The sequence below is a fragment of the Girardinichthys multiradiatus genome, chromosome 9 (assembly GCF_021462225.1).
Source record: "Girardinichthys multiradiatus isolate DD_20200921_A chromosome 9, DD_fGirMul_XY1, whole genome shotgun sequence".
NCBI classification, from domain to species: Eukaryota; Metazoa; Chordata; class Actinopteri; order Cyprinodontiformes; family Goodeidae; genus Girardinichthys; species Girardinichthys multiradiatus.
Genome location: NC_061802.1, coordinates 7779744 through 7807372, shown reverse-complemented (window position 1 = coordinate 7807372; position 27629 = coordinate 7779744). Strand labels below are relative to the sequence as shown.

Here is a 27629-nt window from a genome sequence, read left to right as displayed (position 1 = left end):
AAAAAGAGAAACTGAATTAAATAAAAACAGGACGTTTTCAAATTATTTCAATTAATAATACTTTTCTCAGCATCATATAGGGAATAGAGGCCCGCTGTGCTTAGCTATTCTTAAAATGGGAAGGTTTATCAAAGGTTTATCTTGGCACTGCGCAGGAGGATGGTAAGGGACGTAAGAACATCTCAAAGGCTCACATCCAAGTCAGTATCTTAGGTTTACCAAGTCTACATAACAACTGTAAGATAAAACCTAGATAGTTACTGGTTTTTTGGAAGGCATGCCAGGAAGAAGCCTTTTTCTAATCTTACTATCAAAATAGGGGGGATGTTCCCTAAACACTGTAGAGACTTTAACTAGAACTGTAAGTTTTAGTCTGATAAGACACAGATTCAGCTTTTCAGCAACAAACACCCCAGGTTGGTCTAGCATAAAAACAAGGAAGGATATGTGGAAAGACATCTCATGCCAACTGTTAAATATAGCGGATGATCTGTGATGTGTGTGTGGGGCTGTTTCTCTCCCAAATGTCCTGGGAAACTAGCTAGAGTGCAAGGCATCTTGGACTCTTTCAAACACCAGGAGAAAAATCAGAAACCCTCGGCCAGAAAACTGCTATGCTATGGCAAACCAGTGAGGTGAGTTTTAGAGGAGACTGCCCAAGAGAAGACCCAGAATTCTGGAGGATCTGGGAAGATCGCACAAAGAGTGATGGTTCTGTATGCTTCAGTCTGGTAAAATTTAGTGATGTTCTATTTGCAAGGCTTTTAAATAAGAACAGGGTCACCAATAGCTATTTTACACACAAAATCATGTAAAAAACATGTGGCTGAAGAAATCAAACCAAAGCATTCCCACTGTCTGGATTGAGTACATTATAAGATCAACTTGTTCTTGTACCTCAAACACAGTAAGGGCGAATGGGTGTCCAAGGTGGTGATGGGACGACAGCAGCACTTTGCGGTTGTCTCCGTTCAGATCCACACTTGACAGCAGGTGCAGCTTGGAGTCCACCCAGTAGAGACGTCTGTTGGACAAATCTGACAAGATGTAGACAAGAGATGAAAAAAAGAGCAAAACCAAATTGGAGAGGAAGAAAAGTAGAAGGTGAATGGAGAAAGAGGGAGAAAAAGGTCACTCAGCAGAGAAAGGTGCAGGGTGAGAGGTATATAAATGTAATGGCCCAGTAGCTACACCATCAATCTTCTCTGACATGACAGCTGAGGCACGGTGCTGAGAAAACAAAGATGTGATTGTAATATCACAGCTGGGGAAGGGCCATGCCCTTGAGCAAATTCATTAGTCCAGGTGAACCTTTTTTAAAAGAACACTTTGGTCTTCTAGGTTTCAGTTATTCTCCAAGTAACGATCCTGAACACAATCACAGAAGGCCTCCTTTGCTTCACTATTGGCATTAAAGTGATGCTGTGGTTAATTTGACAGTTCACAGACTATATAAATCTGAAATATACTTTCAATAAAAGCAAGGGTCACATGCCTGAAGAGGCTGTCAGAGAAAGTCAAAAACTGAAGAGAAATTTCACCTTTTTTACTGCTAAGCAGTAACAACAAAAATTGAGTTTTTCTGACTCAGTCACTTGGAATAAATGACCAAGGTGAAATAATCCGCCTATTCCCCCCGGGAAACTAATGCAGCCTGGGTCGGCTCTCTCATTTGCCTTCATCTAAAAATAATTTTTTTTTCATGAATGTACCAGCAGCATCACAATTCCACTGATCGAGGTGAGTGCGTGCTTTTATTTCTCCTCAGGCAAGGGCAGCTGAGAGAAATTTGCTGTTGCTGCCAAGGGAGTTGTAAAGGATGATGGTAGGTGCTGACAGCTCAGAGTGTCGGGCTTATTAAATCAGAGACCGCTCTCTGGCTTGATTGATGAGAGAAAGATAGAGACTGAGAAATAACTACGGGAGCTATTTGGGTCAGAGCACCTTTTACACTATTCACCTATCTGAAGTCTACATGCTTGTTTCTCTGCATTCAGCCGACTGTTGTGTTTGTGTTTTCAGGGCTCCTTGGTTTATCTGAAAGGAAAGAATGAGCCTGTTTTCTTACCCAGAGTGATTCCATTGGGCCACTCAATGTGGTCAGACACCAGAATTTGACGGTCCACTCCATTCATCCCAGCTTTCTCTATTTTGGCCTGATCTCCCCAGTCGGACCAGTACATGAAACTGTGACAAAATACGTTGCCAAGGTAAATATAAATGATGCAAATGCAATGACTAAAAATTAAACAAGCAAAATGAAACAAGCTGGGGATCGTTCTAAATGTGTAATGTCAGAGTCAAATTAAAGAGGGAGGTCTTGTATCTTGTTGATTTTGTTATAGCAACAATTAATGCACAATTCTCAGGTCATATGTTATTGTAATAAAAATAGGAGGAGTTTGTAAATTCTTTATTTCATATGTATTTCTTTTTTCTTTTTCTGGTTTTTATTAGTATTTTTATGGTATAGTGAGTGTACATCTTACAAGCAACAGTACGCCTACATTTCCTAAACTTGTCTTTTATATCAATGTATGTTATATGTCTATCTGTCTGTATTTCCATCCATCCATCCATCAATCCATCAATCCATCCATCAATCCATCCATCCATCCCAATTATGCTATACATCGCTGGTAAAGTCATTTGGAGGGAAAAATATAAAACATAAAAAGGACCTACAACTTGGTTTTATAATGTGTACTCTGTTAAAGTAACATCCAGTTGGAACACCTTTTAAATTTCAACTTTATCTTCTTTGGTCTGGCAGTATATGAGATCCTGTTTTGGTAATATTTGCAAACGTTCTCAAAATCTATTGGATTGTTTAAAGATCTATTGTCCACTGCCCTCTTAATGTAAATCAGCAGATATTTTGATAATAACTCTGGAGTCTGGCTAGGCCATTCAAAACTTTAATTTTGTTCTGTTGAAGTCATTCTTTTGTTGATTTAGATGTGTACTTGGATGCAAAGTAATATCCTTCCTTATCTTTAGATTTGTAGAAAACACCTGAATGTCTTGGATCAGAAATATAGTTCATGATTTCATCTACCTTAACTAGGACCGCAATAACATCTGAATTAAAGTAACCCCAGACCACGTTGCTACTACAGACACATTTCACTGAGGGTACAGTGTTCCTTTGGCAATTTGCTGTGTTACTTTTGTGCAAAATGTACCTTTTGGAATTGTGGCCAAAATTACCAAAGTTTAATTGTATCAGACCAAAGACATTGTCCCACAAAATCTTAGGAGATTTAAGCTGGTCCTCTGTTTTCATTGGAAGAAAAACATTTTTTTTCCCAGAAATATGGAGACTATAGGAGATTGTTGTCACAGGTACACCACAACCAAAACCAATCATATGTTTCTGCAGTTCCTTCAGTCTTGCTGTTAGGCTCTTGACAGCCTGAGCAGTTTCTGTGTTTTTTTATCCGTTATGGAAAACTCCCAGTTTTCATAATTTCACTATGGTTCTTCATATTCTCAAGTTATGGATGAGTATCTCTACTATACCATTTATTACTGTGGATTTGTTGTACCCTTCTTTTGACTAACACCTTTGTACAATGAGATCATTTTGATCCCTTGTAACCTGGCAGAGAACTGCGTCTTTAGTTAAATGATTCATTTGAGCAGACGTCAGGAAAATCCAGCTAAGACAGGTTCAACTTTATTTCAGATTCATCTGATTTTGTATACCTAATGTCATATGTGTCAAACTGAATCCAAAGGGTTATTAAATAAGAATTAATCGTGAACACTTGTGGATCCAGGTTATTTCAACTTTTTATGGTTCACTACCCGATTGCCATAAAGTTCCCATTACCATTCATAATGCAGAAATCCTTTAGGTTCTGTTCTATAAATGGGTTGTCTCTATAATAAAGGTGTCTCAATTACAAGAAATTGATTGACCTCCTGCTGTCTTGGAAAAACCACATTGAACTGGTCTGTCAAAAAGACAAAAAAAGATATATTTCTTTTGATAATTGAGTTCCTTTAGGAGCGAGTAAAGAAGTAATTTTGTTTTGTGTCTCAGTGATAATGAAGTGTTTTGCAGTACTATAATACCACATGGTATAAACGTCTCTCCATTGCTGAAAGATCTAAACTGCTTCATCAAATGCAAATTTTCTCTAAGATTGTAGGCCACCTATTCGAAGAATAGAATCTTCCTTAGGGCTGAAACTAACGATTATTTTGCTAAACGATTAAACTGTTCACCATTTTCTCGATTAACTGAATAATTATCAGATAGCAAAAGGTGCTTCATGGGAGATTTGTTTTCTGGATTTCAAGCTAACTATGCCACTTGAAGAGTTCTGGACCGAGCATATTAACAGAAGAAGGTTTTTTGTCCTAAACGCAAAAAGAATAGATTTTTTGTTCAGTTTTGGCTTAATTACTGCTCTGAGTGGGTTGTTCTATCAGCAAATGGCAAGTTTTAGAGTCTCCATATTTCAGTTAATGATTATTCGATTATTAAATTAGTTGACGATTATTTCAATAATCGATTAATCACGATTAATTGATTATTGATCACAATTAATCTGATTAATTGTTTCAGCCCTAATCTTCCTATTATAATAATATGGGGAAATTAGCTAATAACTTTGCCTCTAACACTGACCCCTCTTTCCAGTTGGGTAATACAGGGTATATACCACATTAAACATGGAAAACAAATCTGAAATAATTTATCATGGTCTAAATTTTTTCAAACACAAAAACCTGGCATTTTAACAGACACATGTAGACCTTTAATATCCACTATATATCTGTCTTATCCATCCAACATTTATTAAAATTTCCCTTTTAATGCTAGAAATTGAGCTTAAAGGCTGCAGTGACAAGTATAAAGTATAGGTGCAGAAGTTTGAACAATTTTAAACAAGTGTGTTTAAAATGGTTACTGATAAACTGGCTCCATTTGCTTTTATTCATGCTTGCCAAAATTTGTAGAGCTGTGAAAATATTCATTTCAGAAGCTCAATATATCAGACATGAATTGAAAGTGGTAGAAAAGGAAGGAAAAAGGTCAGTGTCTCGTTCCAGAGAATTACAACATTGCATAATGCACCATATGGCTCATCTTTCAAAATAGAATTGCTTTGTTGTGTTAAAATTTTTCAAGCCATCATGAAAAAAGTTTATTTTGGTGTCATAATGAAACTGGTGTTCACACTCAGCAGAGAATAATCAGAGCTATGGACGTTTAGTAAAGCTCTTTCCTTCAGGCTATTCCACTTAACTCCTGTCCAAAACTCCCTGAACACTAAAACTTTTCTCTCACCCTTGGTGTGGATCCACCGCAATAGCCCGTGGCTCACTGAGCTCAGTGGCTATTAGAACTTTCCTCTTCCTGCCATCTCCCGTTGCAACAGAGATGCTCTTGTTGCCCGAGTCTGTCCAGTAGATGTTTTTGTGGACCCAATCCACAGCCAGGCCTTCCGGCGAATGGAGCGAGTCAACCAACGTCACCTGCTGTGAAGAGTCACTGGCCTTGTTGATGTATGCACTGTTGGACAGAAGACAAAAACAGAGTAAGTCATATTTATAGTATATACAGAGCCCTGTAAAAGTATTCATGCCCCTAAACTCAGCCCCCTGTACTCTGATAAAGCTGAATAAAATCCAATGTGCCTTTAAAAAGTCAACTAATAGATAAATACAGTCCTCTGTAATTTAATGTCTGTACGAATAAAGCTATTCTGTGAAGGCCTTGGAGGTTTGTTATAAAACATTAGTAAACAAAGAGCTTTATGAAGAACAAGAAACACAGCAGAGAGTCCAAGGAAAAGTTGTGACAAAGTTTAAGGAAACTGGAATAAAATGCCACCATGCTACTGGATATTAAAAGCCATTTAGAGTAAAAAAACAGTTTTAAGTTTGAATTTAAAATGGCCCAGGTGAGTGATAGAGCGTAGGTCCAGAGGGAGCTGGTTCCGCTACAGAGAACGTCTGGTCACCCCAATGTTTATACTTGGTCCTTGGAACGTTCAGTAAAAACTAGGATGAAGACCTCACGGATCTACCATACACAAAAAAACTCAATATATTAGATAAGTAAGATGAGGCCAGACTATTAAGATCTATAAAAACATACAGTAGAAGTTTAAAATCTATTCTAAAACGGATAGGACAGGAGTGATGTGCTATTATTTCTTTCTCTATATGTTCAAAGCTGGTAGAGACATACCCTAAAAATACAATGGCTATGGCCTTAACAAAGCACTGTATGCCTGTTACTTTTGGACTTTGGACAAACGTGCCCTAGAAAACTCCTGTATTAAGGAGCAACTCAGTGTGAGCTCTTCTCCAAACATGAAGATTAGATTTGTCTTCATCTATTAGTAGAAAAAAAACAAAAAAAAACTGTTTACCTACTTCACCTGGGACACATGGTAAGATGTCATCACATTTTCAGGTCTAAATCAGTCTTATGAAAAAGCTGTGAAAGCCCACATTTAAATTCAGTTTCTGCAAGGGAACATTACAAAAGAGGCACCAGGATGAGACTTTTGGATGGGATCTTAACCATAAAAGAAAGCTGGTGGGATAATTGGAGCGAAAGATCAGGCGGAGATGGATGAGACTAGGATCTGAAAGCAGATTGTCTAGTTAATTGACTGTATTACTGTTTGCCAACTCATTTCTGTATACGGGTGGTGGGGCTTCTTGGCTGCTCCTGTGTTACTGCGATGGATTATCTAATGTTTCACTTTTTTTCTTTTATGCTAAAGTATGTTAAACATAAATCCAAACAGAGTCTCTTCCTCGGGGGTTAAAATGAAAGTAAAGTCAGAATCAATATCGATAAGGATGAAATCCTTTCAATTATTGAAGCAATGGAGGCCTATTTTAGATCTGAACCTAATAGAACCCATTTGGACATTTACATTTGAGCTTCACCACTGTATAAAAACAGGGCAAGGGCATAAAGAGTCAATACACACTGCGGTGCAGAATAAGCTGGCAATAAATTACGCAAATAACTCAGAGCAGATTGGATCTTTAATTGGCCATACAATTGTTTGCAACATCTCTATTATTGGGAGAAGTTAACAAGACATTGACCCACAGAATACTAATCACTATGAAAACCAACTGGAAAACCACGTCCCTATGACGGCGAATTAGCACATGCTTCAGAATACATAGACTTTACATTTAAGTAAAAACACTTGAATAAGAACAGAAAAGTTTTGCTGAAAGCTAGGAGATTATAAGTGATGAAGAAAGATTTTTCTTGATAGAAGTTAGATAGAAAACGTTTTAACCAATTAAAAAAATCAAACCGAATTTGACTGCATTGTTTGATAACTAGGATCAGTTGGAATGTATGTACTGGACTTGGAATCTGTATGATTTGATTGAAGTTTGTAAAGTGTCTTGAGACAGCACATGTTGTGAATTGGCGCTGTATAAATAAACTAAAGTGAATTTGGGTAATTGTTAAAATTGCTATAGTAACAACATGAGTGCAGCGGAAGAAAACAAATCTTGACACTCGTTAAATTGTTCGACCAAAACTTTAGGCTTGATCCAAACCAAAAACAAACAATGCTCAAAACTGGCATTTAGATGAAAAAGTATTGGAAATACAACTTTATGCCTCGTACAGATGTCTACCATTTCTTTGTTACTTGACAAATTAAAGACATATTTAAGATAATCAAAAACATCCTATAAGAACTTTTTAAAACAAGCAGCTAAACATATAAATACATAAATCCACAGGTAAAGGGCAGATATAGGCACTGTTGCTTTGCAACAAAACGGTCCTGGGTTCAAATCCCATCCCCGGGGTCTTTCTGCATGGAGCATGCATGTTCTTTCCATGACCTAAATTAGGTCTGAGTTTGTGATGCATGGCTGTTTGTCTTGTGTGTTTCGGTGCTGCCCTGTAATAGCCTGGCAGCCTGTCCAGAGTGTGTCTGTCTCCTGCCAAATGACTGCTGCAAGAGACAGACATCAAATGTCTGTGACCCTGCATGAATCAAGCAGGTTTAACAAACACAAGGAGCAGCTTGACAGCAGCTTGTTTGCAAAATTAACATAAAAAAGTATTGTTGAAAAGTTTATTGGAAAATGAAAAAAAATGTGTCAGAATTTTTTTGTTTTTTACCAAATTAACAAATGTGTTTTCTTACTTTTCAACCTTCCTACCTGAATTATGACAAGAAAAAGATAAAAAACAGAAAAACTAAATAAAACCACCGGATAAATATAATTTAATATATGATAAAAAAGCAGCTTCTTTAAATAAGATAATAACATAGAAACCATGAAGCTTCCGATTATTTCTGACTTATCTTATTTTAATATTAGCACCTGAAGTAGCACATGCAATCTTTGTTTTCAAGCCGAATATAATCCACCACTGTTTCTTATATTATTATGCACGGCAAGGTAGATAAACTGTTTGTTTATTTATATATATATATATATTTGCAACTCTCTTATTGCCTGCTTCATATGATCGTGTGCACTACAATCCAGTGCTGCATGCTTTACATCAAATTGTATATTATTCTAGTGTACGGTTAAGTACTAAATCTGGGCACACACTGGAACTGTAAACATCCTGAGCAAAAATAACTGTGTTTAAAAAGGATTACATATTTTTTTAATTACAGGAAACCTTTTGTACATTTACAATAATGCCATGTTAGATTTGTCAATCCATTAGGATTTACAATGTCTCTGATGGATCCCAAAAGCCAGAAAAATAGGAGCTATCTTTGGTCTAAACGCTATTGCTAAAAACTATTTGTTCTCTTTAAATTCTTTAAGCATGTGTTTTTTCAACAGATGCAAAATCCAATTAGATAAGTCATTATGCTACATTAAGCAAAATTGTTTAGGTCTCTGATTGAACAGGTGATAACAGATGAAGTTATGTCAATGGATGGTTTCTTTCAATTTTTCAAGACTCAAATTCCAAAATCCCCTCCCGGGGACTCCATTATTTTGCTGGGGGACTTCAACGCCCACGTGGGGAACGACAGTGACACCTGGAGAGGCGTGATCGGGAGGAATGGCCTCCCCGATCTGAATCCGAGTGGTGTTTTGTTATTGGACTTCTGTGCTAGTCACGGATTGTCCATAACGAACACCATGTTCAAACATAAGGGTGTCCACCAGTGCACTTGGCACCAGGACACCCTAGGCAGGAGGTCAATGATCGACTTTGTTGTCGTATCATCAGACCTTCGGCCGCATGTTTTGGATACTTGGGTGAAGAGAGGGGCTGAGCTGTCCACTGATCATCACCTGGTGGTGAGTTGGATCCGCTGGAGGAGGAGAAAGCCGGACAGACTCGGCAGGCCCAAGCGCATAGTGAGGGTCTGCTGGGAACGCCTGGCGGAGCCCTCGGCCAGGGATGTATTCAACTCCCACCTCCGGGAGAGCTTCGACCAGATCCCGGGGGATGTTGGAGACATAGAGTCCGAGTGGACCATGTTCTCTGCATCTATTGTCGATGCTGCTGCCCATAGCTGCGGCCGTAAGGTCTGCGGTGCCTGTCGTGGCGGCAATCCCAGAACCCGGTGGTGGACACCGGCAGTAAGGGATGCAGTTAAGCTGAAGAAGGAGTCCTATCGGCTGTGGTTGGCTTGTGGGACTCCTGAGGCGGCTGACGGGTACCGTGAGGCCAAGCGTGCTGCGGCCCGGGCTGTGGCAGAGGCAAAAACTCGGGCCTGGGAAGAGTTTGGTGAGGCCATGGAGAAGGACTACCGGTTGGCCTCAAAGCGATTCTGGCAAACCGTCCGGCGCCTCAGGAGGGGGAAGCAGTGTTTTGCCAACACTGTTTATAGTGGGGGCGGGAGACTGCTGACCTCGACTGAGGACATTATCGGGCGGTGGAAGGAGTACTTCGAGGATCTCCTCAATCCTGCCATCACGCATTCCGTGGTGGAAACAGAGGCTGGGGACTCGGGGTTGGACTCTTTCATCACCCAGGCTGAAGTCACCGAGGTGGTTAAAAAGCTCCGCGGTGGCAAGGCTTCGGGGGTGGATGAGATCCGCCCTGAGTACCTCAAGTGTCTGGATGTTGTGGGGCTGCCATGGTTGACACGCCTCTTCAACATTGCGTGGCGGTCGGGGACAGTGCCTCTGGACTGGCAGACTGGGGTGGTGGTCCCCCTTTATAAGAAGGGGGACCGGAGGGTGTGTTCCAACTACAGGGGGATCACACTCCTCAGCCTCCCTGGTAAGGCTTACGCCAGGGTATTGGAGAGGAGAGTCCGACCGATAGTCGAACCTCGGCTTCAGGAGGAACAGTGTGGTTTTCGTCCCAGCCGTGGAACACTGGACCAGCTCTATACCCTCCACAGGGTGCTCGAGGGTTCATGGGAGTTTGCCCAACCGGTTCACATGTGTTTTGTGGACCTGGAGAAGGCATTCGACTGTGTCCCTCGTGATGCCCTGTGGGGGGTGCTCCAGGAGTATGGAATCGGGGGCCCTTTATTAGGGGCCATCCGGTCCCTGTACGAGCAGAGCAGGAGTTTGGTCCGCATTGCCGGCACTAAGTCGGACCTGTTCCCAGTGCATGTTGGACTCCGGCAGGGCTGCCCTTTGTCGCCGGTCCTGTTCATAACTTTTATGGACAGGATTTCTAGACGCAGCCAAGGGCCGGAGGGGGTCTGGTTTGGGGACCAGTGGATTTCGTCTCTTCTTTTTGCGGATGACGTGGTCCTGCTGGCCCCCTCTAGCTAAGACCTACAGCATGCACTGTGGCGGTTCGCAGCCGAGTGTGAAGCGGCTGGGATGAGGATCAGCTCCTCCAAGTCCGAGGCCATGGTACTTGACCGGAAAATGGTGGCTTGTCCTCTTCAGGTTGGAGGGGAGTTCCTGCCTCAAGTGGAGGAGTTTAAGTATCTCGGGGTCTTGTTCACGAGTGAGGGAAGAATGGAGCGGGAGATCGACAGACAGATCGGTGCAGCTGCCACAGTAATGGGGGCGCTGTGCCGGTCCATTGTGGTGAAGAGAGAGCTGAGCCGAAAAGCAAAGCTCTCAATTTACTGGTCGGTCTACGTTCCTACCCTCACCTATGGCCATGAACTTTGGGTCATGACCGAAAGAACGAGATCACGGATACAAGCGTCTGAAATGAGCTTCCTCCGTAGGGTGGCCGGGCACTCCCTTAGAGATAGGGTGAGGAGCTCGGCCATCCGGGAGGAGCTCGGAGTAGAGCCGCTGCTCCTCCACATTGAGAGGAGCCAGTTGAGGTGGCTCGGGCATCTATATCGGATGCCTCCTGGACGCCTTCCTCGGGAGGTGTTCCAGGCACGTCCCACCGGGAGGAGGCCCAGGGGACGGCCCATGACACGCTGGAGGGACTATGTCTCTCAGCTGGCCTGGGAACGCCTTGGGCTCCCCCTGGAGGAGCTGGAGGAGGTGTCTGGAGAGAGGGACGTCTGGGCGTCTCTGCTGAGTCTGCTGCCCCCGCGACCCGGTCCTGGATAAGCGGAAGACGACGAACGAACGAAATTCCAAAAGTAAAGAGTATGAATACCAACGGATATCTTTTTGCCAAATATTTTTAAAACCTGGAGGCTTAAAATGTGGACCCTGCAAATACCAAAGGGAGGAAGGAAGGACAAACTGTTGGATATTGGATCGGACAGGCGCATAGACAGACAGATGGATGAATAGATGGATAAACCTTCAGACAATGGACTAGGACACAAACTCAGTAAATAAAAATATTTTCCCATACTTTTCATTCTTTTGCAAACCTAGAAAATACTTCAATCGAATTCCAGACTCCATAGGAACCCTCTCAATACCACATTCTAAAATGCTTCAACTGCAGACCTAACAACTAACTGTGAACTAGTATTATTTTCCAGAAATTAATTTGTACTACAACACAGCTGTCATAAAATTAGGAAGTTCTCTGTGACATCGATCCAGATTAATTAGAAAATCAAGAAGGGTTTCTCAGGATGCAAACTCAGTATTAGAGAAGATGTTCGCACCTTCCTATGATAAATTAAAAATAAAACTAGAACAAAGCAAAGTTAAAGTGCACAACTTCATTAGCTGAAAACCTTTCAGAGACGCTACGATGCATGGGTTTATTTAGTGCTTTGAAAATAGACTCCGCTGTAAAGAATGAGTTCATTTGTCCTTCCTCTGTCACAAGCCCTTGAGTGTATCACTGAGTTGATGAGGGAGAATGTGTATGTGTGTATGCAGATGAGTAATGATGGTGATTATTAAGGCAGTGAAATTAAAGGAAGCATATGGCTCAACTGAGATGATAGAAGACCCCTCCATCTACCTGCCAACCATCCAACTAACACAACAGCATAAAAAGCAACTGTGTACACAAAGAATGTGTAGCTGTTTGGGAATGTTTGTGCATGTGTGTGAGGAAGGACAAACAGCTCCACCTTCCACTATCTGACAGATGACATAACCCTCCAGGTGTGTCTGCTTCAACACCAGAAGGTGTGACAGGTTGAAACAGACAAGATGGATAGGTGATGGGGTATGGTATGACAGAAATTGTGAAGTATGGAGAGAGAAGTTATACAAATGTAAAAGGTCTTGGATGGTGTAATTTGTGCAATATTAATCTTTTACATAAGCTGCTGTCCTATGAAACAAACCATGGAGATTGCTATTAGAAAGCCCTAAAAGAATATGGTGAAACAACCAACAAGAAAATAGTTTTTCTGACAGGATTCTGAATTAAAAAAGCAGGTTAGCTGTGTGCAACATTGGTTGTTGAGGTTGAGATATAACCAAGACACGCTGTGATTTGTCCCTGTGACCAGTGTCGGTTCAATGGCGCACCTCCTTCTGTGACCCCCACTTTCTGTTCTCTAACAGAACCACATGTAGAACCAAAACATCATTTACTGTTCCTTTTGTCTTCAAATTGTAATATACCACTTTACAACAGACAAGCTGGGCCATGTTTCCCCTTCAAATGCCTTCCTAGGCAACTGCATGGGGCCCATATTAAAAACCACCAGTGAGTGTGAGTGTATGTGTGTGCATGTACCTGTATATTTTGCGATGATAGAGATCACACCAGAACATCTTGTTAGTGGACACGTCCACATCCAGGGCCACAGCATTCTTCAGGGTGGGAACCACCTGCGTGTATTCACTTTTCAGCAGGTCGATACGACGGATTTCATGACGATTTGTAAACATCAGGTAGGGACTCTTTCCTAAAGTAAGGAAAAGATGTTCACGTCATTACCAACAAGAATTTTCTTCCTAATTTAGTCACTGCTAAACATTGGCATGTCTGGGCATGAAAGCCTCAGGCAGCCTGGTTTAAACAGAAGAACTCCAAGACTGTCATGCAAAAAACAAAAATCCCATATCATTTACAACACACTGTTCCCAAGACCTCGTTTATTTGCCCAACTAACTGCCATATTTTTCAGTGATTTAAACTTTTAAATATACTTTGATTATAAGTCATTGTTGGTTCACCACCATTTTGGTGAGGTAAGCGACTGTTACTACGCAGCTCAACAGGCGTCGAAGCTCAACAGGTAACGCAGCTCTGACGTCACCAGAGTTTATAAAAACCCACTGAAATGAACACTGAGCTGACATTTCCAGCCGTAGTGTGCCAATACTACGTTAGGAGGCGATCTCTGGAGTAATAGAAGCTCGTAGGCGGGTTTACTTTTCCTCCACACTGGCTATTCCCGGAAGAGCTTGAAAAGCTGGAAATCTGTCTGATATAAGAATATCAAAAGATCCATATCCCAATCGAAGACCATCAGCCAATACCACGGCAGGATGAAAACCCACAGAGGGTTACCCAAGGAGACGGATTTCCTCCTTGCTTGTTTCAGTCAACTGCAACGTTTCATCATATTTTCCCTGTTTTGGACAAAGGAGGAAAAGGTGACCGAGAGTATTTGTGGACGTGCGACACTTGCCACTTATAACTTCACCCCTTCCTTGATGGAAGCCCACTCGCCTGCACCCATTTCTCAGAGAATTCGCCCCAGAGTAAAATCGCTTTGTTTTCTACCTTTGTTTTCTATTCTGGCCAGGGTGAGGCATAGTTAAGGTGATCTAGGATCATCATTAGTTAATCCAAGGTATTAACTTGTTGCATGCAATACTGATTGAAGTTTATGCTGAACTGTTTTGGCTGCTGTTTGAATACTGTTGGACTCTGAAGCGCGGCTGCGCAGCAAAGTTTGAACGTTGGTGTGTGTGTACTGTGTTTTGATCAACTAAGCACTGACTCAGTTGGAGTTAAAGTAGACTATAAAGCAAACTGAGGGTGCGAACTGAGCCTCGTGTTCATCTCATTTTTCCACCGTTTATGGCCCTTGTGTTTTTCCACTAGTTCCCGCCTCAGAGTTTTATGACCCTTTGTTTCAAGACTAGCCCACTATCAGCTGTTAGTGGCTAAGGGGCTGGCTGCTAGGTGCTTTACCGCATCTGAGCTGGCCTGGCTCTAACGTATACCAGCTGACAGCCGCTATCGAGACGGATCAACGGGCCAAAGAAGGCTTCACCGTTTACTAATTTTGCTCCACTTTCCGAGATAATCCAAATGTTCCTTTTGTTCCCTCTCAGTCCATAAACTGATGGTTTGATGTCCATCTACACTCAGAAAGCATCCTTAGTTTTGGTTATTACTGTATGCCTTTTGTAGAAAAGTGCATGCTTAATTAGGAGAGAAGTTGTTGACCAGAATAGTTGAGTGTAAGAGAGATTATTGGTTTAATATATTTTCACATAAATAAAGAGACGTTTGGGTTTATTTTGTGTAAGATATTGACTTCTTTGTTGACATACTGAAATAGATTTTTACATATGATTTGAGATATAGTTGAGTTAACTGTTCAGGAACCATAATCAAAACTTTGTGCACTCTCTTTGTTTTCCTTTACATTGAAAGGACCCCTGACTTAGCACGTCTGTGTTTAGACGTGTTTTTCCTAGACATAAGGCACATTTTGACAGTGAGAACTGGAATGTTTTTCTCCCCAAACTTAATTTCCCAGAATCTTCTATTTTTCCCGGCCACTGATTGTGTAAAATAATGCATTTTTAGCCAGAGACTGAGCTGTTGCTGTCATTAACTATGTGTACTCTTCTTTTTCCTTTCAATAGAAAGGGTCAGTGACTCTGTGTTTAGTAGTGTATTTTTCTTGATAATTTTACAATAGGTTTGAGATATTGTTTAAAAACTATTCATTAACTATGATTTTGCCGCCATTAATTTTGTTTACTCTCTGTTTTCCAGAGTAAATTCAACTTGCAGTTTAGACAATGTCTGTGTGTTGAGTTATTTTAAGGGGACAGTAAATTTATATTGTTGTAGAAGTTGTACACTGACTACTTTACATTGCATCAAAGTGTAATATCTTCAGTGTTGTCCCATGAAAAGCTATAATAAAATACTTACAAAAATATGGTGGGTGTACTTCTTTTTTTTTTAATAAATAAATTTAAATACGTTGGGTATACTCCCCTCCTTGAACCGCCACCTTAACGTGGTGGAGGGGTTTGGGTGCTCGAATGATCCTAGAGGCTATGTTGTCTGGGGCTTAAATGCCCCTGGTACGGTCTCCAATGGCAAACAGGCTCTAGGTGACAGGTCAAACAAAGAGCAGATCAAGACACCTTCATGAGGACCACAAAATCGAGGCACGTCACGTCGCCCGGTATGGGGAAGTCGGGGTCCCACCCTGGAGCCAGGCTTGGGGTCGGGACTCGTTGGGCCCACCACCTGCAGGGGGAACCATGAGGGACCAGTGCAAAGAGGATTGGGCAGACCATGGCGGCCCGATCTCCAGATGCTTAGGCTGGCTCTAGGGACATGGAATGTCACCTCACTTGGAGGGAAGGCGCCTGAGCTTGTGCGGGAGGTGGAGAAATATTGACTAGAAATAGTCAGACTCACCTCCACACACAGCGTGGGCTCTGGAACCCTTCTGCTCGAGAGGGGCTGGACTCTCTTCTACTCTGGAGTGGCTGGGGTGGGTTTGCTTGTTGCCCCCCAGCTCAGCCATCTCGTGATCGGGAGGAATAGCCTCCCCAATCTCAATCCGAGTGGTGTTTCGTTATCGGACTTCTGTGCTCGTCACGGATTGTCCATAATGAACACCTTGTTCAAGCATAAGGGTGTTCATCAGTGCACTTGGCACCAGGACACCCTAGGGAGGAGGTCAATGATCAACTTCGTGGTCGTGTCGTCAGACCTTCGGCCGCATGTTTTGGACACTTGGGTGTAGAGAAAGGCTGAGCTCTCCACTGATCACCATCTAGTGGTGAGTTGGATCCGCTGGAAGAGGAGATAGCCGGACAGATTTAGCAGGACCAAGTGCATAGTGAGGGTCAGCTGGGAACGTCTGGCAGAGCCCTCGGACAGGGAGGTATTCAACTCCCACCTCCGGGAGAGCTTTGACCAGATTCCGAGGGATGGTGGAGACATAGAGTCCGAGTGGACCATGATCTCCGTATCTATTGTCGATGCTGCTGCCCGTAGCTGTGACCGTAAGGTCTGTGGTGGTTGTCGTGGTGGCAATCCCCGAACCCGGCGGTGGGCACTGCCAGTAAGTGATGCTGTCAAGCTGAAGAAGGAGTCCTATCGGCTGTGGTTGGCTTGTGGGACTTCTGAGTTGGCTGACGGGTACCGTGAGGCCAAGCGTGCTGTGGCCCGGGCTGTGGCAGAGGCAAAGACACAGGCTGGGGAGGAGTTCGGTGAGGCCATGGAGAAGGACTGCCGGTTGGCCTCGAAGCGATTCTGGCAAACCATCCGGCGCCTCAGGAGGGGGAAGCAGTGCTTCGCCAACATGGTTTACAGTGGGGGTGGGCAGCTGCTGACCTCCACTGGGGACATACTTCGAGGATCTCCTCAATCCTGCCGTCACGCATTCTCTGGTGGAAGCAGAGGCTGGGGACTCGGGGTTGGACTCTTTCAACACCCAGGCTGAAGTCACAGAGGTGGTTAAGAAGCTCCACGGTGGCAGGGCTTCGGGGGTGAATTAGATCCGCCCAGGGCTGCCCTTTGTCACCGGTCCTGTTCATAACTTAAGTGTCTTGGGGTCTTGTTCACGAGTGAGGGGAGAATGGAGCAGGAGATAGACAGACGGATCGGTGCAGCTGCCGCAGTAATGGGGACGCTGTGCTGGTCCGTAGTAGTGAAGAGAGAGCTGAGCCAAAAAGCGAAGCTCTCTATTTACCGGTCGGTCTACGTTCCTACCCTCACCTTTGGCCATGAACTTTGGGTCATGACCGAAAGAACGAGATCCCGGATACAAGCGGCTGAAATGAGCTTCTTCCGTAGGGTGGCCGGGCACTCCCTTAGAGATAGGGTGAGGAGCTCGGCCATCGTGGAGTAGCTCGAAGTAGAGCCGCTGCTCCTCCACATCGAGAGGAGCAAGTTGAGGTGGCTCGGGCATCTATACCGGATGCCTCCTGGAGACCTTCCTCTGGAGGTGTTCCAGGCACGTCCCACCAGGAGGAGGCCTAGGGGCCGTCCCAGGACACGCCGGAGGGACTATGTCTCTCGGCTGGCCTGGGAACGCCTTGGGCTCCCCCCGGAGGAGCTGGAGGAGGTGTCTGGGAAGAGGGACGTTTGGGTGTCTACTGAGTCTGCTGCCCCCGTGAGACGGCCCCGGATGAAGCGGAAGACGACGAGTACAAGTGGTGGGTGTACTCACTTGTGTGATATGCTGGATACTAGGCTGGCATTTTGTGCCAGTACTAAAACTCTTCTGGCTCTGTACAGAGAAACCACTAGGTTTTAAGATGTCATTGTGCTGGCCCAAGTGTTACACTTCATTTTGACAAACTTATTAGAACTAAGTACCTACAGTCACGTTTTACATTTGTTCACTATTTTTATCCATAAATTATATTTTTATGATGTATCCATAAAGAAATAATCTGAACAAATCAATTAATTAAAATATTTCTAGTTCTCAACATAGTAATAATGTTTCCACATGCAAAGCAGAGAATAAGTTCCTGGGCTGTTGTCCGGCTTAAATGCAGGTAATCTGCTGCTACATGAAACAACGAGGCAAAATGTGCCTGAGACTACAGTAGACCAACAACACAGATATGACACATTATTTTAGTTTTGTTAAGACCATGTGTCAAAGTGTGTTAGTAGGCCCTCTTCTGCAGGTTGACATAAAGCAAGTTGTTAGCTGGTGCTTCAGTTCCCCTAAGGCACATTTTTCAGCAGACTGAAAGTCAGCATAACAAAAGGATAAAAACAATTCTCAAGGAGTCCACCAGGTCGATACAAAACTTCTGAAATATTTAGTTTTTGTAAAACCCACCATGGGTAGATTTCCAAACTTGCAGATTGTATTTATTATAAACTGTGTGCCTAAAGCTTTTACCAATACATGTACACTCCATATACTTTTTATTTGATTAAATTGCGTTGTTCTATCTTTGATTTTTAAACTTACCTTATTGACCTAATTTACCAACACATAAAACCCAATCTCCTATTTGTCACCTCACTTTAAGCTACCCACTATCTAAAGGAGCAGAAGTGCCACTTAAAGCCTTTAAAAATTGTTTGACAGGCATCTTCACGCACAAACACCCACAGTGAACCTTGCTTTATTTTTGTTTTGCACAAGCTACTTCACTGGGAGAACATATTACATCTCTACTACTGTTTGGATGCAATCATTTTCCTCTGACAACTGGGTTGGTAACCATCAATTTCACCCGCTGAGAAAGATGGGCAGAGAGACACAAAGCAAATGACGGACAGGAACAAGTAAAAGTGATGGATGGATCTGTTGTCATAGAGGTTTGAGGAGTAAGAGGATGTAATTGGGAGAGTGGAGGTGGAAGTTGATGAGTTGAGAGAGAAATCAACAAAAAATATTGCTCGTCTAAATCTTTTCACATGTTCAACGGGTATTTTGATTACATATCTTTGATGTTGGAAGGCCTCCTTTCTATAATCCTAATTTTTAGCTCCCTTTACAGATTATCTGTTAGATTCAAGCCGAGACTGGCTGGGTCAGTTTAAAACGTTAAGATTACCATCAGTCAGAATAAACATGTTGGTAAATAAAAATTACTTTACACCAAATGTAGCAGAGGTATGAATATGATTTGTATGTATGTCTCAAATAAATATTAAAAAAATTATTGAGCCACAGGTTAAATGAGGGCAGTACTTTTCTAAAAATTCCAAAATAATAGATGATATTATTTTATTTTAAATAATATAAAATTGTCCCCTGTCCAGAGATTTGTATTTATTTTTAGGTTGTTTTAATTGTTATGACAAAATCTTAGAACAATGGTGCTGAGTCTGTTGTTTTTGAATTTACAATGTAATTAGGACTATTATGTCGTTGCAGAAGCTGTCACTTAACAACCTGAGTTCATTATACGCAAACAGTTAAATGCTGTTCTGTGAGATGTTTAAAGCAGATGCGGTATTTAACGTAAGATAATGCAGTCTAGATTTTTTCCTGACATGGAAAGTATTTGTGATATATTTCCAAGCTTACGAACACTGTGTAGCCAGGTTTTAATAGTTTTGCAATTTTCATTAGTCAGTCAGTCAGTCATTTTCTATAGCGCTTCTTCCATACTGGGTCGCAGCGAAGCTGGTGGCTATCTCCAACAGTCTATGGGCGGGAGGCGGTGTTCACCTTGGACAGGTCGCCAGTCCATCGCAGGGCAACACACAAACAACCATGCACACACTCATTCAAACACCTAAGGGCAATTTAGAGAGATCAATTGCCTAACAGGCATGTCTTTGGACTCTGGGAGGAAGCCAGAGAACCCATGCATGCACAGGGACAACATGCAAATTCCATGCAGAAAGACCCCCGGCTGGGAGTCGAACCCAGTACCTTCTTGCTGCAAAGCAACAGTGCTAACAACTGTGCCACTTTTCATTAGATTTCATTATTATTTAGTTTTGACTTTACATTTTCAGTTCTATTTTAGTTTTAATTAGTTTTTAGCATTTGTTTGCTAGTTTAGTTTACGTTTTATTTTTTGAAAATGCTTAGTTTCCGTTTAGTTTAGTTTCATTTATAGTTTTACTCTTTTTTCTGAAATCAAATCCAGGGACATTTCCAGCTTAGAGATTAAAAGAAATAAATGTTATCACAAGATATAATGAGACATTGGTACAGTTTCATTTATTTTAAAATATTTATTCATTATTAAACTATACAAATCAAGTGTAATAGCAGGAAAGTCTATCCACACTGTTGTTAGCATTTCCTAAGAGTAATAAAACAAACAAATAGCATTAGTAATGTCTGTCTTCTTTACTCTCCTCATTTTTCTAACACTCATCTGCTCTTTGGCTGCTTAGCTTTACTCTTCTTTCTATTAGTCTTTTTTATTTTCCTCCTCTCTCCTCTTCTATCAGACGTTCAATATTCTAAGAGACATAATATAACCACAACCCTCTCCCAAAATATTAGAGCGTATAACATACTGAAAAATTTTAATTTAACAAATAAAATAGGATTTTTGTTTCAGACACCCTGTAGTAGTTGGATATTTTTAGAAACTAGGATAGTAAAATAATTTTTTTAATTATTTAACTCTTTTCCTCAGTTGATGAAATACCAAAATTGCCATATTTAGCTAAAAGAAAAAAACAACTATTTTTACTTGGAGCTACAGGCTCATACAACAGATAATTTGACCAGGTGATTCTCTCTCCGTTTTCATCATTCTCAGTTCATGCAGTTCTTGCCTCATTCACTTTCCGTTACTGAGTCCTTTCAGTAACTTTCATATGTCCAAACTGAGTGGAAAACCCCCCTCAGCCTGAGCTCACAAATCACTATAGTAACCTAGCAAAACAATTCATAATTAACTATGGAAATATAAACTAAAGGTCACCAATCAATTCAAAAATATCTTACTTTGGAGGAATCCTTGTTGACACTGTAGCTCCAATTTCCCAAATCAGGGAGTTGTGCTCTTGTCTTCCTATTTGCTGTTCTGTTCGTTCATAAAAACGTGGTTTATTAGCATTTGTGTCCTCACCTTTAGTAAAACAAAACACATTTAAACCATTTGTTTTTTTAATTGTTTTTTTTTAAAATGTTGACAACACTAGTAACGTTTCCTATCGCGAAACTAGCTTTCATCACGGCCAAGATCAGCCCAGTCCAAGGCAGCGCACTGAGCTCTTCTTCTTCTACTCTGTCTGTAACGTTAACAGCAGCGCGACAAGCTACCGTAACAGCTGTTGTTGCGTGCAACATGCTCACTTGGGCTTTCTCTCCCGGCTACCGTAGTAAGTCTACACACAACATTTCTCATTCACAAAACGCCAAAATCGAGGACATTTCCGGGGACAGCTTTAGCCGGGGACAGGTCGTCTAAATTGGGGACGTCTGGCCACCCCACACTACCAGACACTTGGTTTTATCTAAAACCTAGTCATATTCAAAGTAATCCCAATCTGGACTCTGGCGCTTTGTCCCAAATTTTGCTGACTTGATGCCATGTGTGGACGGACCGCTCAGATGACTCAAATGACGTACCCGCCATCTACTGGCGGAATGCGGCACAACAACCTGAGCCTTCATACTTATGCATGAGACAAACTAAAACTAAGCACAATATCTCTATAAATTCAGTTAATTTTTGTTAGTTTTGTGAAGACTCATTACACATTGAGTTAGTTTTCGTTTTTTTGCAAAGTCTCGTTTTTATTTTTACTTCAGTTGACGAAAATGTTTTTTACTTCTAGTTTTCGTTATTTCGTTAACAATAATAACCTTGCTGTGTAGCAAACCTGATCTTAATGTATATTACAGTGTTGAACAATTTTCAAGCAACTGATCGATGACTATTACAAAACTGCAAAAGAACAGAAAAATGACCAATCACAGGACACATCAGCCAATCAGAGGACACTAAACATAAGCCACAGTTCCCGAACCCAGAATTTCAAAATTCTGCAATGGCACAGCTGAGCACACTTTGAGAGTCAAGCGCACACTGGCCACTGTGGGGTGCTTGTTACTGCTTTGTTTGCTAACTGTGCAAAAATGCCTCCTCACAATGTACAATTTCACTTGCGAGCTCTATTTTCCTGGCTTGTATCATGTTAATGCGCTCACTGTTTGCCGTATGCGACCTTTGTGTTCATGCAGGCACTCGGTTTGCGCACACACCTTATCTGAGATTAATAAACGCCATAATCTTGCACCAAAAACAGAAAACATGATGACAGTAAAGTCTTAAAAGTCCATTTACATCATTTAAACCTTGGACAGTTAAACCTCTTAAAAAGTACAAAGCATTAAATGTTGAGGGCTAGTATGAATATAAAACGTTTTTCTAAATTAAAAATCTATAATGTTTTGCAGACATACAAGAATAAAATCCTATCTTTAAGATCACTAAAAGCCTAGAACTGCTTAAAAAATTGTGAGGTTTGTTTGACAACACTGCATTGTATCTTTGGTCCCATGACACACCACGGGGATAACCTGACCACAGCTTTGAACCTAATTTGAAAAGTGTGTTCTCAAACTGTCAAGTGTGACTCACGATGCTCCTGGCTCTGTGGTAAATCTCCCTGAACACCTCAGATAAAAGATAAAAAAAAGTAGGCCTGTTTGGTTCGCAGACAGTTTACAGATTGTTTTCTGCAACGTTGCAACAACTTTTTCCGCTTTTTATTGTGCCGTTGGTGAAGCTTTTGTAATGTCATTCCTCTGCTCCATCAGACCCTCTTTACTTGTGTAAATTGTGTATATATGTACATTTAAAATGATATTTTCTATTTCCATTATATATCTATATCTATAGATATAAATATATATATATATATATATATATATATATATATATATATATATATACACTTTGACAAAATTGTTGGTACCCCTCGGTTAATAAACGAAAAAATTCACAATGGTGACAGAAATAACTTGAATCTGACAAAGGTAATAATGAATAAAAATTCTATGAAAATGAAAGTCAGACATTGCTTTTCAAACATGCTTCAACAGAATTATTTAAAAAAATAAACTCATGAAACAGGCCTGGACAAAAATGATGGTAACCCTGAAAATAATGTGACCAAAGGGACATGTTGAATCAAGGTGTGTCCATTAATTAGCATCACAGGTGTCTACATTCTTGTTATCAGTCTATATATAGGGCTACAGGTAGTCACTGTGCTGTTTGGTGACATGGTGTGTACCACACTCAACATGGAGCAGAGGAATCGAAGGAAAGAGTTGTCTCAGAAGATTAGAAAGAAAATTATAGACAAGCAGGTTAAAAGGTAAAGGTTATAAGACCATCTCTTAGCAGCTTCATGTTCTTGTGACTACAGTTGCACATATTATTCAGAAATTTAAGATCCATGGGACTGTAGTCAACCTCCCTGGATGTGGCCGCAGGAGGAAAATTGATGACAAAACAAAGAGACAAATAATATGAATGGTAAGAAAAGAGCCCGGAAAAACTTCTAAAGAGGTTAAAGGTGAACTTCAAGCTCAAGTAACATCAGTGTCAGATCGCACCATCCGACGTTGTTTGAGGCAAAGTGGACTTAATGGGAGACAACCAAGGATTGTTGAAAACAAATCATAAAAAAGCCAGCCTGGAATTTGCCAAACTACATGTTGACGAGCCAGAAAGCGTCTGGGAGAATGTCCAATGGACAGATGAGACAACAATTGAACTTTTTGGCAAGGCACATCAGCTCTATGTTCACAGACGGAAAAATTAAGCATATGAAGAAAAGAACACTGTCCCTACTGTGAAACATGGAGGGGGCTCTGTTATGTTCTGGGGCTGCCTTGCTGCATTTGGCACAGGGTGTCTTGTATCTGTGCAGGTATAATAAAATCCCAAGACTATCAAGGGATTCTAGAGAGAAATGTGCTGCCCAGTGTCAGAAAGCTTGGTCTCAGTCGCAGGTCATGGGACTTGCAACAGGATAATGACCCAAAACACACAGCTAAAAACACCCAAGAATGACTAAGAGGAAAATATTGGACTATTCTGAAGTGACCTTCTATGAGCCTTGATATAAATCTTATTGAGCATCTTTGGAAGGAGCTGAAACATGCCATCTGGAAAAGGTACCCTTCAAACCTGAGACAACTGGAGCAGTTTGCTCATGAGGAGTGGCCCAAAATACCTGCTGAGAGGTGAAGAAGTCTCATTGACAGTTATAGGAATCGTTTGATTGCAGTGATTGCCTCAAAAGGTTGTGCAACAAAACATCAAGTTAAGGGTACCATCATTTTTGTCCAGGTGTGTTTCATGAGTTTATTTTTTTTAATAATTCTGTTGAAACATGTTTGAAAAGCAATGTCTGACTTTCATTTGTTCATTTTTATAGAATTTCTATTCATTATTACCTTTGTCAGATTCACGTTATTTCTGTGACCATTGTGGGTTTTTTTTTATTAATCGAGGGGTACCAACAATTTTGTGTGTGTCTGTGTGTATTGTATGTATGTATACATACATACAATACATACTTGTTTGTCTGTACAAACTTGGCAATAAAGCTGATTCTGATGTATAAATACTCATTAAAGGGTAAAAGAAAGAATTAAATCCAAATTTTCCCCTTGATGTATTTTTTTCATTCATGTGAGTATGAATTTTCAACAGTTAATCAAACAAGAAAATAGATTTCTGTTTAGTTCTCCTTTCTCATTCTGTTGTTTACACACACAAAAACACACACACAAAAACCACAAATCCAAGTTGACGAGTCGTTCAGCGAGTTGGTACTCAAATTTTATGAAGAAACACTGAATGCAATAAGTGTGAAATAAAACTTTGCTCAGGGGACTTCACGGTCGCTGCTACGTACAAAAATTAATGCTCCCAACCATACGCACAAAAATACAAGCTAGGAGAAGAAACCACATAATGACTCTGACCTGAGACTTTGCTTTTAATTAGTATTGCTAGACTAACAATTACTGTGAAATTAATCTGGGGAGTCATAAACTATATCCTAGAAATATAAAAATGTACATAGAACACACACAGAGTTGGAGATTTATTTGGATTTGTGAAACTATTTAAAAAATAATTTATGCATTCCAAATTCAAATATTCTGGAACTTGGCCCATGTCGTATCAAATCACAGAATGTAATACTGCTCCATCACAAGGGACCTGAGTCTGTGTACGAATTAGGATATGTCTTCCTAATATGACAGTGTGTGAAAAAACTCAAGGCTATATATATGCTGATTTCCGAGGAAGAGCATCTAGGAATGATTTGATGGACAAGTAGAGCTTCATTAAACCCTCATTACATCAGCTTCACAAAGCAGGCATTTCTCTATTTACTGCCACGCCTCTGTGCTTTCCTTTGAACAAGAATTAACGTGAACAACAATCAACATTAATTCAGTCATATTTTAGACTGTTCCTCTTTTCGTCTCCTTTCACATGTCTATTGAGCAATGAGCACAGAAATATTCATAGAAATCATTTGTTCATCCGTCTATCTTTTCGTCCCTGTCTCTGCTTGTCTATACTTTGACTCTAACAAGAGCTGTTTGCTCTGCCTAACGGTAATAAAGATTCACACAGAGGGACACTGAGCAATCAGTGGGGGTTTTATGCCACTTAGACTCAGATTGAAGATATATTTTCTGCTTTGAGCACTCTCATTACCAGACCACCTCACCCAATAATGACTTAACCTAAAACGATAATTACTAACAACTCTCTCTCATTTCATGTTGAAAAGTTGATGTGTTGTGTCTTTTAAAAGGTATTGATCAGGAATATACTAATGATTTAATGACTTTCTTTATTTTTCTTGAGGCATGACTGTACAAAACATACACTATATTGCCAAAAGTATTAAAACTGAAAAATCTCTTATTTTTCTAATCAGTGAATGCACTATATGTAATCACTAACATGTCACTCTGACACTTTGTTGTTGATGTTGTTAATGAGGGAAGGACTGAAATAGCTATTTTCAGTGTCATGTTCAGTGAGATGTTTTCTCTTTTTTAACGTGTCCTTTCCTGAGAGGGTAGGTAAACAGTATGGTAGGTGGGGTTGTCTTTGCTGTGTCGGTGCAGATCTGCTCTATAAAGAGGACAGACAGTTAAATATTTTTCCTGTTGCAGAACAGACTTTATATAATTAAAGGAATGAAAGCCATTAACCATTAAGGGTGGAATTAAGGGTGGATTCACACTGCTGGTCAGGATAAACTGTACTGAGACCAGCAGTTGTAACCGTGTCAGGGTATGGTTCACATTGGGGTGATTTAAAGCACTGTAAGGGTTTGGGAGAGTTAGGGAGAGTGAGACTTTCAGCAGATAACAGGAAGGCTTTAACTGAGTAAAGTTGTTCTGTTTTATTCTTTAGAGCTTTCATCCTGTCTAATATTAAAAAATTAAAATAATTTACAATATTAGCTCTGTAATCATTTTCTCTGTTTTAAAATATTAGTAAAACCCAGTTTTATAATGACTCCTCTCACAGCAGCATGTCATCTGTGCTACTAATATAAACAATTAAAGAGTTTGCTCGGCAGTAACGCTATTATTTTTAGTTCTTGAAAAAATGGAATTGACCAAAATTTAAATCAGCCGTTTACAAATCAGCCGTAAATCTGATCAATGCATCATTATTGACAAGTCACTTGCTCCAAGTCAAGCATAACTGTAATTAACATTCTCTAATTGGATGCACTGCATGATGCATTAGACAATGCAGCCCCCTTGAAAAAGAAGGTAATTATTCATAGGAGGCTAGCTCCCTGGTTTAATTCAGAGCTGCGTACTTTAAAACACAATGTTAGAAAATTGGAGAGAAAATGGCGCTCTACACACCTAGAGGATTCCTACTTAATCTGGAAAAATAGCCTACTGTTGTATAAAAAGACACTTCACCAAGCCAGAACAGCTTATTTCTCATCATTAATAGAAGAGAACAAGAATAATCCTAGGTTTCTCTTTAGTACAGTTGCTAAACTTACACAGAGTCATAGCTCTGTTGAGCCATCCATTCCTTTAGCTCTCAGCAGTCATGACTTTATGGGATTCTTCTTAAATAAAATTGATTCTATTAAAAATAAAATCTTTGACATACTCCTGAAGATGATTACTTCCTCAGCAAGTAAGACAACATTGGAAATAACTGTAAAACCTGATTTGTGTTTGGACTGTTTTGATCCTGTGGAGCTTCCTGAGTTATCAGAAATATTAGCTTAATCTAAACCTTCAACTTGTATGTTAGACCCAATCCCAACCAAATTATTTAAGGAAGTGTTCCCTCTGATTACCAGCCCCATTTTAGATATGATTAATCTATCTTTAGTAAATGGATATGTACCACAGGCTTTTAAGGTAGCTGTAATTAAACCTTTGCTTAAGAAACCTTCACTTGATCGAGATGACTTGAAAAATTAGAGACCTATATCCAATCTTCCATTCTTATCTAAAATTCTTGAGAAAATAGTTGCCAATCAAATGTGTGAGCATTTACACAGCAATGACCTGTTTGAAGAGTTTCAGTCAGGCTTCAGATCTCATCATAGCACTGAAACAGCTCTGCTGAAAGTCACTAATGATATTCTTATGGCCTCAGATAATGGACTTGTGTCTGTACTGGTCCTGTTAGATCTCAGTGCTGCATTT

The 27629-nt window shown here is 40.7% G+C and overlaps 1 protein-coding gene across 5 annotated transcripts in view; it reads right to left on the bottom strand.

Moving 5' to 3' along the window:
- lrp8 (low density lipoprotein receptor-related protein 8, apolipoprotein e receptor) overlaps positions 1-27629 on the bottom strand; it is a 238165-nt gene that overhangs the window by 36214 nt on the left and 174322 nt on the right. For all 5 annotated transcript variants that reach the window (XM_047375057.1, XM_047375060.1, XM_047375059.1 and 2 more), the window contains exons 10-13: positions 13028-13199; positions 5303-5527; positions 2069-2187; positions 898-1037 (exon numbers count right to left, since the gene is read on the bottom strand). In XM_047375057.1, coding sequence (XP_047231013.1) covers positions 898-1037; positions 2069-2187; positions 5303-5527; positions 13028-13199 — 656 coding nt within the window. The remainder of the gene's footprint in view (positions 1-897; positions 1038-2068; positions 2188-5302; positions 5528-13027; positions 13200-27629) is intronic.